The sequence below is a fragment of the Neophocaena asiaeorientalis genome, unplaced genomic scaffold (assembly GCF_003031525.2).
Source record: "Neophocaena asiaeorientalis asiaeorientalis breed wild unplaced genomic scaffold, Neophocaena_asiaeorientalis_V1.1 scaffold268, whole genome shotgun sequence".
NCBI classification, from domain to species: Eukaryota; Metazoa; Chordata; class Mammalia; order Artiodactyla; family Phocoenidae; genus Neophocaena; species Neophocaena asiaeorientalis.
Genome location: NW_020173979.1, coordinates 348,814 through 364,159, shown reverse-complemented (window position 1 = coordinate 364,159; position 15,346 = coordinate 348,814). Strand labels below are relative to the sequence as shown.

Below are 15,346 nucleotides of genomic sequence, written 5' to 3'. Positions count from 1 at the left end.
TCACTATGTTGTGTACCAGGAACTAACATAGTGTTGTAGGTCAATTATACTTCAAAAACAAACAAGCTGACAGACAAACGCATAGAAAAAGAGATCAGATTTGTGGTTACCAGAGGCGGGGGTTGGGACAGGGGGAATTGGCGGACGGCAGTCAGAAGGTATAAACCTCCAGTTATAAAATAAATAAGTACTTGGGATGTGATGTACAACATGGTAAATAGAATTAACACTGCTGTACGTTATATATGAAAGCTGTTAATGAGAGTAAAGTCTGAGTTCTCATCAGCAGGACAAATATTTTTTTCTCTGTCTTTAATTTTGTATCTGTATGAGATGACAAATGTTCACTAAACTATTGTGCTGATCATGTCATGATGTATGTAAGTCAAGTCATTATGCTGGATGCGTTCAGTTTAGACAGTGCTGTGTGTCAACTATATCTCAACAAAACTGGAAGAAAAGAGTACATGTTGGAAAGTCTAAAAATGAAAAACAAAACAAAAACCACAATGAGATACCATTTTGTACCTACTAGAATGGCTAAAAAGAGAATTGATAAATACCTGTGGTTCAGTCATTGAATGGAGTACCACTCAGCAATTAACCGGTCACTGAGACAACAAAGATGCATCTGAAAGCACTATGCAAAGTTGAAGAAGCCAGACACATACTACTACTCACCATTCATGTGAAATTCTGAAAGAGGCAATACTGTAGTGGTAGAAAGCAGATCTGTGGTTGCCAGGAAGTGGGGGAATGACTCCTAAGGGGCCTGAGGGAACTATGGGGGAGATGAAAATTCTATACCATGATTCTGAAGGTGGTTACACCACCGTGTACATTTTTCACAACTCATCAAATTGTATACTTAAATGAATGACTTTTATAATATTTAAATGACACCTCAATAAAGAGATTTATTTCTTTTAACGTTATGGGGACATAGAACACAAAAAGATGCTTTCCCCTTTGGTAACCATAGGTTTGTTTTCTATTAGGCAGTATTTTTCAATTTCATTCCTAAGAACAATATATATATATATATTTTTTTTTAATATATATAAATAAATAAAATACCTGGGAATTAACTTACCCAGAAGTAGGAGGCAAGTACAGACCACTGGGCGACATTACAAGATGCCTTTGAGTAACTGGAGAAATATGTGGTAGGCCTGGAAAGAAAGTCTTATTGCTGTAGAGATAGCAGTTCTCTTCAGCTTAATATAGTTTTGGTCAAAATACAATTGCGATCCCCTATAACGTTAACAAAATAATTGTAAGAGTTACCTGGAAGAACAAATTACTGGGTGTAAGTAAGGCACTTTTGAGAAAGCAGACGAAGAGTAGTGGAGTGAAGGACCATTGCTCTACCAGGTATTCAAAGGGACCCTCAGTTAAAGTGGTGGGTTTGGCAGCACGAGGTGTAGATGATGGGCACACTGTCCAAAGTCCAGAAGTCAAGCCTAACATTCACAAAAGTTCATGACGGTAAATATAGCATTGGAATCTTGGTCTTGGAAGGGCAGACCAGCCAACTGGAATCTAAAATTAAGCAATTTCACATATTCATATCTTAAGATAAATTTCAAATAGATTAAAACTGTGACCAAAAAAAAAAAACTATTAGGAAAATGCAAAGAAGTATATAGGTGAACATACCTATAATCTTGAAGTGGGTCACGCCTTTCTAGGCAGAAACTTCATTTGTTCCTACCTGACTGCATAATTATAAAAATTTTCAGGGTGGCAGATAACATAACTAAACAAAATGATCCACATTGTATAAAGGATACAACAGGTTACCTAAATAATAATGATGCTACTGCTGCCGAGGTTAAAAAAAAAAAAAAGACATACTCAAGTAGAGAAAGAGGATAAAAGATATGTTTACGGTTTTAATATTTTACATAGCTTTTGTCTCAGCAAATGTACTCATTTCTTTCTAAATAATCTTGGATGGGGGAAGAGTTTTATTTATAAGGATATTTACTTCCTTATCCCTTACCAATGGAAAAGGTTAAAAGCAATTAAAATGTCCAACAGTAGGGGATTGGTATAATTCCTAAGGCTGCCATAGCACATTACCACAAACTGAGTGGCTTAATACAACAGAGAAATTTATTCTCTCACAGTTCCAGACTCTAGAAGTCTGAAATCAAGGTGTTGGCAGGGCCCTGCTCCCTCTGATGGCCCTAGGGCAGAATCCCTCCTTTCCTCTTCCAGCTTCTGGTGGCCCTAGGCTTGTAACTACGCCACTCAAATCTCTGCCTCTGTCATCACATGTCCTTCTTTGCGTGGCTGCACTTGGTCGTTCGTATAAAGGCATCAATCATTTGATTTGCTCCCTCCCGCCCCCGCCAATCCAGCATGACCTCATCTTAACTATGCAATTACATCTGCAAAGACCCTGTTTATAAATAAGGTCACATTTTGAGGTTCCAGGTGGACAAGAATTTTAGGGGGGACACTATTCAACCCAGTACAGATGATATAGAAGAATATCTAAAGATATAGAGAAATGTTTACAAAATATTATTGAATAAAAAAGGTGACTTGATACGATGCCTTTAAATAAAAATATCATGTATAATAGATCCAATAAAAGCCCGAAAGGGCATTTACCGAAGCACTGCCAGTGGTGCTAAGTTGGGAAAGGCTTGAATGATTTTAATTGTGTTAATGAATTCCTGTATTTTCTAAATTTTTTGCAATGAGTATGTGTTTCTTTGATAAAGAGGAAAAATAGTGAGCCTTTCTTGTCTAGGTTTTCAAACTATAGGTTTAAAAATGAATTCACATTCTTGATTGCTACAACTTTTGTCTAATGAGTTAAAAATAGCATTTACAGAGTTCAAAGTACATTTTTAAATGTCATTTAAAACAAAGAATATTTCAAAGTTGAATACTTCCCTATTATACAAGATGCTTTTGTTTTTCCAAATTATAGGCAATTTGAGGTTTATGGGTTTGACATGCTCATTTTAAGTGTTTATTGTCTTTTGTGTTATTAGAATTTCCCTGACTCTGTAATAGTTAGATTTGTCACTCCATCCAGACACAGATGTTCTAGGTAAACATAAACTCCAGAACATTCTAGCTACATGTCTCTAGAGCACTGGTGAGATATTTGGAATGAACAATTGCCATGTTATTTGTTGCTGTTTTCCTAGGCAAGGAATTGTTCCTCCGGGTCTCACAGAAAATGAGTTATGGAGAGCAAAGTACATCTATGATTCAGCTTTTCATCCCGACACTGGTGAAAAGATGATTTTGATAGGAAGGATGTCAGCTCAGGTTCCAATGAACATGACCATCACAGGTTGTATGATGACATTCTATAGGTGAGTTCTGGCAATGTAACGACAGTTTGTTTGCTTTATATTCCAGAAGCTTAAAGTACATTTTTTTATGTGAGTGGTTTTATCGAAATAAATGTCATTTCATGTGGCGTTTCATTTTGTATAAATGTTGCAACTCTAGGGGGTTGTTTTACCTTTTCCCTCTGTTGAGTAGAACTCTCCTTGTTGCCCAAAAGGAGGTTGAATTTCTCCCTAAATCTTAGACCCAAAAGAAAATGAGAAAGAAAATAAAAAGATCCTCTAAGCAGATTCTGTTTAATCCATTCATATGATATAGGTATAAGTATAGGTGTAGGTGTAGACATGTAGTGAGGAGGGACCAGAAATAGCCTACAAATGGCTTTTTTCCCTAAGAGAAGGGACCTGACATTAATCACATTAATTGAGTGCCCACTCTTTGCTGGGCTCCCTTACAAATTTATAAAATTTAAATAAGTTAGCTCCATCCTCACCCTAACCCTCTGAGTTTGTTGCTATCCATATCTAACGAATGAGGAAACTGAGAATCAGACAAGATAAAAATCTGCCTAGCCACACCGGTCCTCGGCCTTTGACCCAGAACACACAGTCCTGGACCCAGCGTTCTCCCTTCTCCAGTCCATCTCCTCTCTGGTTACTGGTGCTCGCGTTGTCCATTCTGCATGGCGGCTGGTTCACAAGCACTGGTGGGTATGTGATGGATCGTTCTGTTTCAGGACCACACCAGCAGTGCTGTTCTGGCAGTGGATCAACCAGTCCTTCAATGCCGTGGTCAATTACACCAACAGAAGTGGAGATGCTCCCCTCACTGTAAAGTAAGACTGGAAGATTTAACTGTCCTCTGCACTTCTCTGGGGTTCATTTGATTCACTGGTGATGCTCTCCTGGTTAAAAAAGTATATTCGTACAAATTGTTTATATGGTTTGGAATCCTAGGGAGCATTTTTTTCAGTAGTGTTTCTTTTCCTCCCTTTCTATGTAGGTAACGGTTTTTTGCAGGCTGCCTTTCCAGACATCATCCATGCCGTTAGTGGCTCTGGTAGGAGGACATGGCTCCCACACCCTAGGGCGCATCCCCGCCTCGCCCCCACAGAACACACAGCAGGCAGCTCAGGGCTGGCCTGTGTGACATGACACACTGTACCCCCATCCACCCTGTGGGTGTAGACAGATACCAACATCAAAAGAAGCAGAATCAACAATGTGATCTCTGCAGAAATCCAGGGGAATTTTGTATCTGATTTGTCTTTAAAATAGGAAAGTGAATGGATTTAAAATTTTGCCTCCTGTGAAAAGATGTTCAGATAGACTAAAGTGATTAGTTAACCAAAACTTTGAGCCTAACTGAGTAACACTTCAAAGCATTTTCTTTTTTGTTTTAACTCTCAAATTGCTTTTGACCATCTGTAGTCTTCTATTATCATCCTAGGCAACAAAGAATATTGAAATCTGCCACCCAGCAGTGCTGGTCACACCTTCATTTCATCCAATCCTTGAATTAAAATTTATTTTAAAATAAGAGAGAACTGCTTGGGCTTAATTGTATTTTAAGGATGAGACTTTTAGTATTTTTATACCATAAGATGTCATTTTTAGAATGGTGGCACTGCATTTTTACTTTCAGTATGTATAGTGATATTTTGAGAAGTATTTTTTTATTTAAGCAAATATGCTACAAACATTTAAGCTAATATGCATTTTCCCACATTTGTAGCTTCCTGCACAGTCCCTGCTTCCTTCCCCCCCACCACCACGCATGCATATTCTCTATGTCTACTCGTTTGGCGTGGTAGTTAGGTTCTATGTGAAGAATGCCATTTTTGTATGGGTCTGCTTGCTTTTTCTCTGAATATCTCTACTTGTAGAGTGATGACGAATGTTGTTCTGTGGGATCTCCTTTTTAAAATTTATTTTATTGAAATATAGTTGATTTACAATGTTGTATTAATTTCTGCTGTACAGCAAAGTGATTCAGTTACACATATATACATTCTTTTTCATATTCTTTTCCATTATGGCTTATCACAGGATGTTGAGTGTAGTTCCCTGTGCTATACAGTAGGACCTTGTTGTTTATCCATTCTATATATAATAGTTTGCATCTGCCATTCCCAAACTCCCAATCCATCCCCCCCCTACCCCGCTCCCTCTTGGCAACCACAAGTCTGTTCTCTGTGTCTGTGAGCCTGTTTCTGTTTCTTTGATAAGTTCATTTGTGTCATGTTTTATGGAATCTCTATTCTTAATCTTGATTTCTTCCAAAAATGTTGGGCTTGAGTTTTCTGACATAACACTTGTTGTTTATGTATCATTTTCTTTCTTTTCAGTGAATTGGGAACAGCTTATGTTTCTGCAACAACAGGTGCTGTAGCCACAGCTCTAGGACTCAATGCATTAACCAAGGTACTCAGATTTTTATTTCCATAGCAGTAAAGCTTCTTAATTTGTTCTCACCTGCCTGGCTCTAAGTCTCTCTGTTAATTTCTCAAAAATAGTTCAAGTCCTATGACTCTCTTATTATAGTCATTATCTTCAACTGCTTTCTTAAAGTTTATCTTTCAATACGTTTGGGAAGGAGTGTCACTAATAACATCTGCCAAGACCCTGGTCTGTACCTGGCACTGTGTATTCAATGCTAAATGCTCACCCATCCATACAGCCCACCAGAGGCTGGGTGCCGGGCTGGGTACCTCCAGGCACTGCCCTGAAGAGGTAGAGGAGTCAGCATCTGAACCCAAGACTGTGGGACTCCAAAGCCCCTGCTCCATCAGCCACATAAAGCCATCAAAATATCTTGGAAGTCTGCCTTGTCCCAGTGTGCCCAGGCTGGAAATAGAAAAGTACCTCTAGGAAACCAGGTTTTGAACGTACTCTTGGCCCAAGTTTCTATACAAATAGGACTGTGCATTTGTAGAGGTTTTCAAGAAGAAATAAGTACCTGCATTCAGTACTACAGGAAAAATAAGATCTTGCTTTTGGAATTATCTTTTCTGCAGCATGTCTCTCCGCTCATAGGACGCTTTGTTCCCTTCGCTGCGGTAGCTGCTGCTAATTGCATTAATATTCCATTAATGAGGCAAAGGTAAGGTTAATATGCCCTCTAAGAGAGGACTTGTGCTTGACAGTAGGGTCTTATAATACTCTGCTTTGTTGAAACTTAAATAAATTTGTTTTATTTTAATATTTACAGATGAAGTTTTATGAGATCTGGGATCTACTTCCAAATAATCTGGTTTTGGGGGTGAGGATGGGTCCATTGATGAAACAAGGTCAACTCTGAGTTGCTGATTATTAAAGCAGGCTGATGGCCGTATGGGGTTTAAAATAGTCTTTCTACCTCTGTGTAATAAAAAGTTTAAAAAATAGATCTCAAGCTTACATCTATGCCTAGAAAGCTTCTTCTATACAGTAGGTTCTTCCCCCCTTCCCCCCAGATTTTCTCTTGGGGTTTCAAGTAATATTAATCTATATCTCTGGAAGTATTTTTTAGTGCTGGCAAAAATTAAAGGAGAAGAAAAAACGAGAAAAAAGCATTTTGGATTGGATAACGAAAAGCAGGGTAACAGTAGGAGCTATAATTGTAGCAGTAGTGACCATAGTTAAATATGCAATAGTTCCGTGTACTTGTGACTCCTATGTCAGTATAGTTAGTTTATTTTTTAGTAATTATATCTATCTCTCATTTGGAAAGTTGCTCAAATTTGCACATGAGCTTAGAAATCAGCCTTATCTCTAAGTTAGCGTCTTCACCTGTTGAGTCCTATTGTTGTTCAAAACGCTGCACCTTTGTTTTTTACAAAGTTTACTGGCATTATTTTACTTGTGTGTCTATCACGCGAGGATTAAGCATGTTTGTGGTTTTAAAAATAGACTTAATAGTGCCAAAAATGACACCGGAGTGGATTTTTGGATTAAGTAGGGACTTGGGCTTTCACAGCTTCAGTACTGTGTCCAGCCATTCCGCGAAGGCACCTGTGAACTTCTTTGCCCGTTGTCTTGCCTTCTAGGGAACTCAAAGTTGGCATTCCTGTCACAGATGAAAACGGGAACCGCCTGGGCGAGTCGGCAAACGCAGCCAAACAAGCCATCACGCAAGTAGTTGTCTCCAGGATCCTCATGGCAGCACCTGGCATGGGTGAGTAGAGCTTTGCCATCCATTCATTTATTCGGTACGTTTCAATCAAACAAGCGTTGGTGCACCAGTGAGCAATAACCGCAAAGGATCCCTTCCCTTAGTGGAACTTACTTTCTGGCGGGGGAGGCAGAAAACTAACAAAAATAAGTAGAATATGAATATGTGAGATGGTTATAGAGCTAACGGGGCGGGGGGGAGAGGGTTGGGGATCTTGGGGTGGAAGTGCTATCGAACGTAAGTCCGTGTGCCCCACATATAGTGAGGCCAAATGATACCAACATGTTGGGAGTTTGGAGCAGAGAAAGGTTTATGGCGGGGCCATGCAAGGACAACGGGTGGCTCATGCCCCCAGAAACCCCCGAAGGGTTTCAGCAAAGCATGTTGAAAGGCCAGGTGAGGGAGGGGGGACACAGGGTCTGTGATCAGCTCGTGCACAGTTCTCTGATTGGTTGATGTGGAGGCCACAGGGCAGGTAACATTATCCATCCTTAGGCACCAGAAGGTCTGGGGGCTACGTGCTCATGATCATCAAGGAGTTAATTTCTTCCATTGGGTGGTGGTTTTTAGCATCTGAAAAACTCGGGAAATATCCATGAGGTACTGTTAGCTGGGTACTTCAGAGAGGAGATGCAGCAGAGGATATGGGGAAGGGGTCTGTCCCAGGAAGACCCCATGCAGTCCTGCTTGGTTACAGAAGTAGACTGGACAGATGGGAGCGAGGGAGCCAAGTGGTTCCAGGGTCAAATATTCCGGGCAGACGGAACAGCAGGAGAGCAGGGAGCTGTGCCCACTGTGATGGAAGCATCACAGGAGGCAGGTGCAGCGGGAGAGGAGAGAAGGGTGTGGGAACAGTAGAAAGGAGTCGACGAGGCCCCAGTGGGCAGAACGCAGATGGCCCTGCAAGCATTTGGAGCCCCGGCTTTTAGTCTGAGGGGTAGGAGGCCGTGGAGGGTTTCGAGCACAGGAGTGGTAATAATAATCCGGCTTAGGTTTTAACTGAGTGACTCAGGGTCCCGCGTTGAGAGTAGGCTGAAGAGGGACCAAGAATGGTGGTTGGAGACTGTTCAGGAAGCTGTTGACTGCTGCAGGCAAGAGATTATGGTAGTTGGACCAGGGCAGTGACAGCGAAGGTGATGACAATTTGAAGGGAAAGAATTTGATCTTTGTAAATCTTGAAAAGAAACTTCCAAAAGTTCTTGAATAGGAATAACTTCTACTGAAGATTTATTCGTATCAATGGGAAACCCTTAGAGCATGAACCAAGTTGGGTTAGTTATAGGAGCTATTAATATGTGACTCAGTTTTGTCCCTAGGGCCTGGACTCAACATAACCAAAAGCAGAAAATCTCCATTGTGATTTAGTTCCCCTGAGAATCTCTGGTCCACTCCTAAGGCTTCTTCAGCTACCCTCAGACCAGGGCTCTCAAGAAGGTTCTCAGACTTACTCAGAAACCAGAGGGCCCGGGAGTACATAACTCTTTGCAGAAAAATATAAATATATATTTTACAGAGAGAAATGAGTATGTTTACTTCCCTTGTCTAAATCAGATGCAAACAGCACTTGGCTATTAACTAAACTCTCAAAAGAAGCATACTTGATCAAGTGCTGTCAGGTTTTCTCACTAATATTTTTTGTTGTCTTTAAATTCCTTTTGTCACTGGGAAAGCTGATCAGCAGACAAGTAGGAGTGGGCAAAGGAAAGTTGAAGAAAAGGGCATGAAAGAAAACTTGGAGGCGCATTCCAGCCAATGGCACTCCAGCTAATTGGTTATCTGATTTAACCACCATTAAGTGATTTAACAAAGAAGCACCTCAGTGCCCTCATGAGACAGCGGTGTGCACCGTAGGGGTGAGTGAATGGTGGAAACCACAGTCGTAAACTGTAGGCCAGGAGTCCCCTGAGTCCGGGACCAGCACGTTGTCACTAACCTACGAGGAGGCTGGGGAGGCAGCCCCAGAACACCTGCTGAGCCCAGATTTCCAGTTTGCCGAAATCAAGGTGGCCATTCCGGCTTCTACCCTGGGTGGGCTTTTGGTTTTGTTCTCTCCCATTTTGAAATAAGGACGCTCCTCTTTGAAGTTCAGCCGGCCCAACAAATTTGTTTCCAGTGGCTTGGTTACTTTAAACATTATTTAGTCCCCAGAGAAGGAACACAATCTTTCTATCCCAGAGATATCTCTAAAGGTAATTGATATATTGAAATTGATGTGACAGTTTAGTCTGATAAAAATCATGAATAAATGAACTAACGCTATCCAGTGTTTTGCGTGCATCATTGCATCTAATCATCCTGGCTAGTTTGATACAATTTTGCCTATTATATAGATGAGGAAAACAGAAAACTGAGGCTCAGAGAAGTGCTTTCCAGGATCACCCAGCTAGCAAGTGGTCTGCGTGACTCAAAGCAGGAATCTTTATACTGGACTCTACGTGGGATAGACACCCCGGGAAGGCTGCATTTGTTTCGTTGGTATAGGAGGGAGAAGTTCCTGATGTTTGTACTGTTGCATATTTAATGTTAGATATAAAGTTCTCTTCAAGATCATAAAATTTTCTGGCTGGCAAAGAGCATTGTGTTATTTTTCAAAAATCTAGAGAATGGAAACAATGGATTTTTAAAAAAATACTAAGGTATTTTAAAGAATTATTGCAATTACTTTTACTCTGTCAGTGTGAAAATAGCCTAAAAGTAATATAAGCCTTTTGTGAAATTGTTGGGGGGAACAAAAAAAAAGTGAGCTGAAAATAGACATGAAGATTTAAGTGGATCTATCTTTACTTCCAGCCATCCCTCCATTTATCATGAACACTTTGGAAAAGAAAGCCTTTCTCAAGGTAAGCCCCAGTTCTGTTTATCCTTGTCTCAATCCTTTCAGTTTGTTTTCAGACTTCAAACTGAAGTATTTCCCACATGAATAGTGAGTAAAGAATTTGAAGGCCAGTGGCAATTGGGCACTTCAGGGAATATTTTATTTCTAATATCAGATATTTGAAAAAGCTCTCATAAATCTTCATTTATTGAATGCTGCCCACTCCTCTTGAGAGGTTATAACCCAGGTACACATTCATCGTAGTCATCAGTTGGATCCCTAGCTAGGTAATAATGAGGAGATGGTGTGAGTTTGGAATGATTTGTTTGTAAGTCCCGATACATACTATCAGAAAGGAAAAAATAATCTGGGGTAGTAGCTTCACAGAACACTGAATTTAGTGCCCTGACGTATTTTTCTTTGGTGATCATATCTAATAATCTATCAGCCACCTCCCCTCAGGGTCTGAAAATATTATAGGATGAAACTGTCACTGAGAAATCTCTGTGCATTGTCTGCATTGTTTTTGTAACTTCCATGATTTAATGCAATCATATTTATGCTACATCTTAGCTTTCCAGTTCTTGTAACAAGTAGGAAAGAGTGGGATAGGGTGACTCGTTTGGCTCCTGCTGTGTTTAGAAACTGACACCATTACACCTGCGGGGAGGAATGGGTCCAGCTCCTTGCTGGAGGAGCAGGTGTGTTGTAAACACTGCAGCTCTCTTGGGGTGAATTGTTTTGGGTCTTAGCGACAGAACCGTCACACTGAGAGGACAGTATCGGACTTTGAAAAAAGGGCATGGTTCACAGACCAAACACTTCCTGAATGATTTCTGTGATTAGGAGAATTCTAAGTGTCCAACAGGTAAATGTTCATTGACCTTTATTCACCCTATGGGCTCCATCCAGGAGGAAAATTAAGGCCAACACTAAATACTTTCAATACAATCACATTCTTAGAAAAATAAGCCAAGAAAGTATGCTTTGAAAAAACAGTAGTGTTGCGTGCCTCATTTGACCGGCATGTCGATGCACCAACCCCATGTGAGGGAAAGGGGACCCTCTCTTCAGCAGCCCCCTCCCCGTCTTCCTTGGGAGCTTTGGGTACGTGAGCAGATTATATTCCCTGAGCTTCTTCCTCTGGCAATCTTACATGTCGATGTGAATTGCAAGATAGGGTGTCACAGTGGCTCTGTAGTGATTGAACTATCCCATTGCTCCTGGGAACGTTCCCAGGGGTGTCCACAGACCCCCGGGCCACCCCAGGAGGCTGCATCCTCAAATGCGCTCTGAGTCCCCATCCCATCTCCTGTGAGGGTTTCTACAGCCTAAAGTGTAAGATTAAACAAAAATATAAAACAGTTACACCGATTTAATCAGTAACACTATTAGTGATGACCAAAATGTAAATGTGACCTCATTTGACATAATTTACCTACTTCGATAAGCCCTTATTTTGAGGATTCATGAAAAGGCTTTGCTGAAGTCTGTTTCTGCTGCAAAATTTAGAAAAGATTAATTCTTTAAAGCTGCTCAGGGATTCGTTTATGTACTAGAACAGGGACTAGATCTTGAAATTACCAAATTATGTAAACAGATAAACTCTTTAAAGCTGCCAAAGAAATTAGTGTATGTGCTTGAACAGTGACTAGATCCTATGTAGACATCTAAAACTCACCAACTTTGACATTTCAGTGATTTTCAAATAATCTAAAAAAAAAAAAAAAATTAATGCTCCTTCCTCTATCCATCCCTGCTTTCCTTATGGGACGTAATTTAGGCTTTGAGGGAGAAAACCTATCAAATGAACTTAGAAAGGGGGCCATCAACATTATCCTCCAGGATGCTAATAGGAAGTGACCCATCCAGTGGATCCATAACTTTGCAGACATGGAATTGATGCCCTGGGTTCTTCTCTGCTGGCTCTTGATCTGATAAGCCATTAGGATTATAGTCTTTCTGCAAGGCCATATGTTGACCCAGTCAACCTTTGGATTTTTGCCTGGTTGTTAATTTCTTAAGGTATTGGCATGCCAACTTTGGGAACAGTGGAGAATCAAAAACCATGTTTAATAAACCCAACTTCCCAACTTAAATTTTGGAATTTAAGCAGAATCAGGTTTTTAAAGCAAGACCAGATTTCTGGGTAGATAACAAGGCTTGGAAATTGTCATCTCATCATGTTAGTTTGTCTGGCACAAAAGTGAACTTTTGCAAGAGAGGAATACTTTTGCAAGTGTGGGTCATTCCATCAATAATATGTGATTGTCGTGAATTTGCAGGTGACTGTGAGAGCAGTTGGGAGGCCACCTTCAGTGACAGTGTGTCCCCACCATTGAAGCTTTCCCATCCCCTTCTCTCTGCCTCTCAAACGTCACCCAGCACCCAGTTAGCAGAGGTATGTCAGCAGCCCGGCTCTGGAGTGGAGACTCCTAATCTTGCCAGCCGCCACTGCTGGTGGGACATTATTCCCCGGAGTCTCACTCCAGGCTGTGGATACTGAGCACACATGGCTGCTTACATGTGAGCTGATCATGGCGTGGGATTCCAGAAATTCTGTAGGAAAGTCTGCATTCGAACCTACATTCATGCTAAAGAGTTAGGTCACTGGGGAAGACATGTGAAATGAACTTGGTCCTTTACTCTCCCAACTGTCATGCCTTTGAACTCCTGGGGTCTCAGTGTTGTTGGAAAAGTTGCCATGGTTACTCTCATATCTTGGTGACAAACACTGGGCAGGAGACATAGCTGGGCATATTGTATCATTTTCTTGCTGGGACAGACAGAAATTGCTGTAGATACAGCCTGGCATTTTCTTCCGTGAAGCAACCAGCAAATGATACGAGCAGTTAGCCGCTGTTGCCACACTGCCCTAGGCTTTTCACAGCAATACATGAATAAATATTGTGTTTTCCTCCCTTGTTTTTGTTTGTGGTTTTCAGCTTTGCTTGGTACCATACCCTTCAATAATCATATAGAGGTGTGCCACCTCGATTCCCCTCTGCCCGCCCCACTCCACTACTGAAGGGCCTCATGTGGAACCGGAAGGGGCCGCTGGCATCAGAAGCCATGGGGCAGGGTTGGGGGAGGCGCTCTGAGTAGCTCATGGGTCAGTCCCAGCACCTCGCTAGCTACAAAGGGTCTGGCTGCAGCTGAACTCGTTTGGACTTCTGTGGAGGATGTTGCTTTGAAAAAGCAATGGCTAAACGTTGAGCTCTTCAGACATAACATCCCACTCCCATGTTCAGGGTGGCTGTTACACCAAAATATTGCAATTTGCCCATGTAGCGAGGACTGTAGGACTTCACTGATACCTATGGCCATTACAAAAGCATAGGCAGAGCAGCTTATCTTCCTATCCATATGTTTCCATCTGCAAAGCACTTTCACATGCTATTTGGAAGGGCAGGCTTTTCTGAGCCCTTTTACAAAGGCTTAGAGGTCATTTCCTCAGCCGTTCATGTCCATGTGGGTGGCATCTGCCTGGGTCGGTTAGCCCTCTGATTGTTCCCGTAGCTCCAGCGGCCAGATGTGCCTCTCTGCGAGGATGTACTTATCTGGGCTTTTACCTTGAATATGACCAGACTCCTCTGCAAACATGAAATGAATTGAATGTTCTTGGCTTTTTTAAACGGTGAGCTTGGGGAGCCTTCGGCATGACTCATCCTTCCCCCCACACTTTAGCTTTTCCCAAATGGAGCGCTGGCAAAAAGCATCAGCTGTGGGCAGGTGACTCACAGAAATCTTTGCAGTAAACCAAAAAGTTCACTGCTTAAAATCTGGTGCTTTTCCCAACAGTGTTCCTGAAGAATAGCTCCTGTGGCCTCTCTACTTTGCTGGCACTTTCATTGGGAATAAAGTTGATATGGTCTGGGTCAGATAAGAGCTGCTCGTTCCTTAAGTTCTAGTTCATTTATATTTTCTTTAATAAAAGTGGACGGCTCTGTCTACTCAGTAGATTTTCAGGATTGTCTGCTAATGGAGTGTGAATGTAGCGTTTATTTGTTCATTCATTTATTTTATCCAGCAGCCCTTTGTTGAATGCCTGTTGCATGCCAAGCAATGTGCTAGGTCCTAGCATCAGAGAAATAGGGCTTGGGCCCTGCCCTCAGGGACCATATAGCATGGTGGTGGGGAGAGGCACAGGGCAAATGGTTCCAATACATGGTGAGTACAGCGTGAGGCACAGAGGGAGCATAGAAGAGGTTTCGCCCCCAACGGCCATAGGTGGGCAGAGGCTTGAAGACAACTGGCCAGGGACATCTGCTTTGCAGAAGCTCAGAGAAGACACAGAGCACGGCTTGTTGGGAGACTTGTAGATGGTCAGGTTGCCTGGGATGTGGGCCATGTGTAGGGAACTGACTGTACCATATATAAAAATCAACTGCCTGCCGATGCTGGGGACGCGGGTTCATGCCCCTGTCCGGGAGGATCCCACGTGCCACGGAGCGGCTGGGCCCGTGAGCCATGGCCACTGAGTCTGCGCGACCGGAGCCTGTGCTCCGCAACGGGAGAGGCCACAACAGTGAGAGGCCCGCGTACCGCAAAAAAAAAAAAAGAAAAATAAAAAAAAAAAAAAAAAAAAAAAAAAAAAAAAATCAACTCCCAATAGTTCATGGAATCTAAATGTAAAAATCTACAATTGTCAAACTTCTAGAAGAAAATGTAGCAAAACATCTTTGAGATCTAGACTTGGGCAAAGCTTTCTTAGACATAACACCAAAAGCACAGTCCATAAAAGAAAAAATTGACAAATTGGGCTTCAAAGTTCTGTTTTTTGAAAACTGTAAAGAGATTGAAAAGACAAGAAACAGACTGGGAGAAAATTTATGCAAAGTATGTGTCTGATAAAGGACTTGTATCCAGAATATATAAAGAGTCCTCAATAATTTTTAAAGAAAACAACCCAGTTTTTTTTTTTGCATTTTTTTAATTGGATTATAATTGCTTTACAATGGTGTGTTAGTTTCTGCTTTATAACAAAGTGAATCAGTTATACATATACATAGGTTCCCATATCTCTTCCCTCTTGCATATCCCTCCCTCCCACCCTCCCTA

At 41.5% G+C, this 15,346-nt stretch overlaps 1 protein-coding gene across 8 annotated transcripts in view; it reads left to right on the top strand.

Moving 5' to 3' along the window:
• SFXN1 (sideroflexin 1) overlaps nucleotides 1-15,346 on the top strand; it is a 52,247-nt gene that overhangs the window by 24,089 nt on the left and 12,812 nt on the right. For 6 of the 8 annotated variants that reach the window (XM_024753390.1, XM_024753389.1, XM_024753395.1 and 3 more), the window contains 6 exons: nucleotides 3,171-3,341; nucleotides 4,055-4,153; nucleotides 5,666-5,741; nucleotides 6,335-6,420; nucleotides 7,346-7,473; nucleotides 10,261-10,310. In XM_024753390.1, coding sequence (XP_024609158.1) covers nucleotides 3,171-3,341; nucleotides 4,055-4,153; nucleotides 5,666-5,741; nucleotides 6,335-6,420; nucleotides 7,346-7,473; nucleotides 10,261-10,310 — 610 coding nt within the window. Of the gene's footprint in view, nucleotides 1-3,170; nucleotides 3,342-4,054; nucleotides 4,154-5,665; nucleotides 5,742-6,334; nucleotides 6,421-7,345; nucleotides 7,474-9,140; nucleotides 9,768-9,800; nucleotides 10,240-10,260; nucleotides 10,311-15,346 lie in introns of those variants that run through there. The other 2 variants (XM_024753393.1, XM_024753394.1) reach the window with 2 other exon arrangements.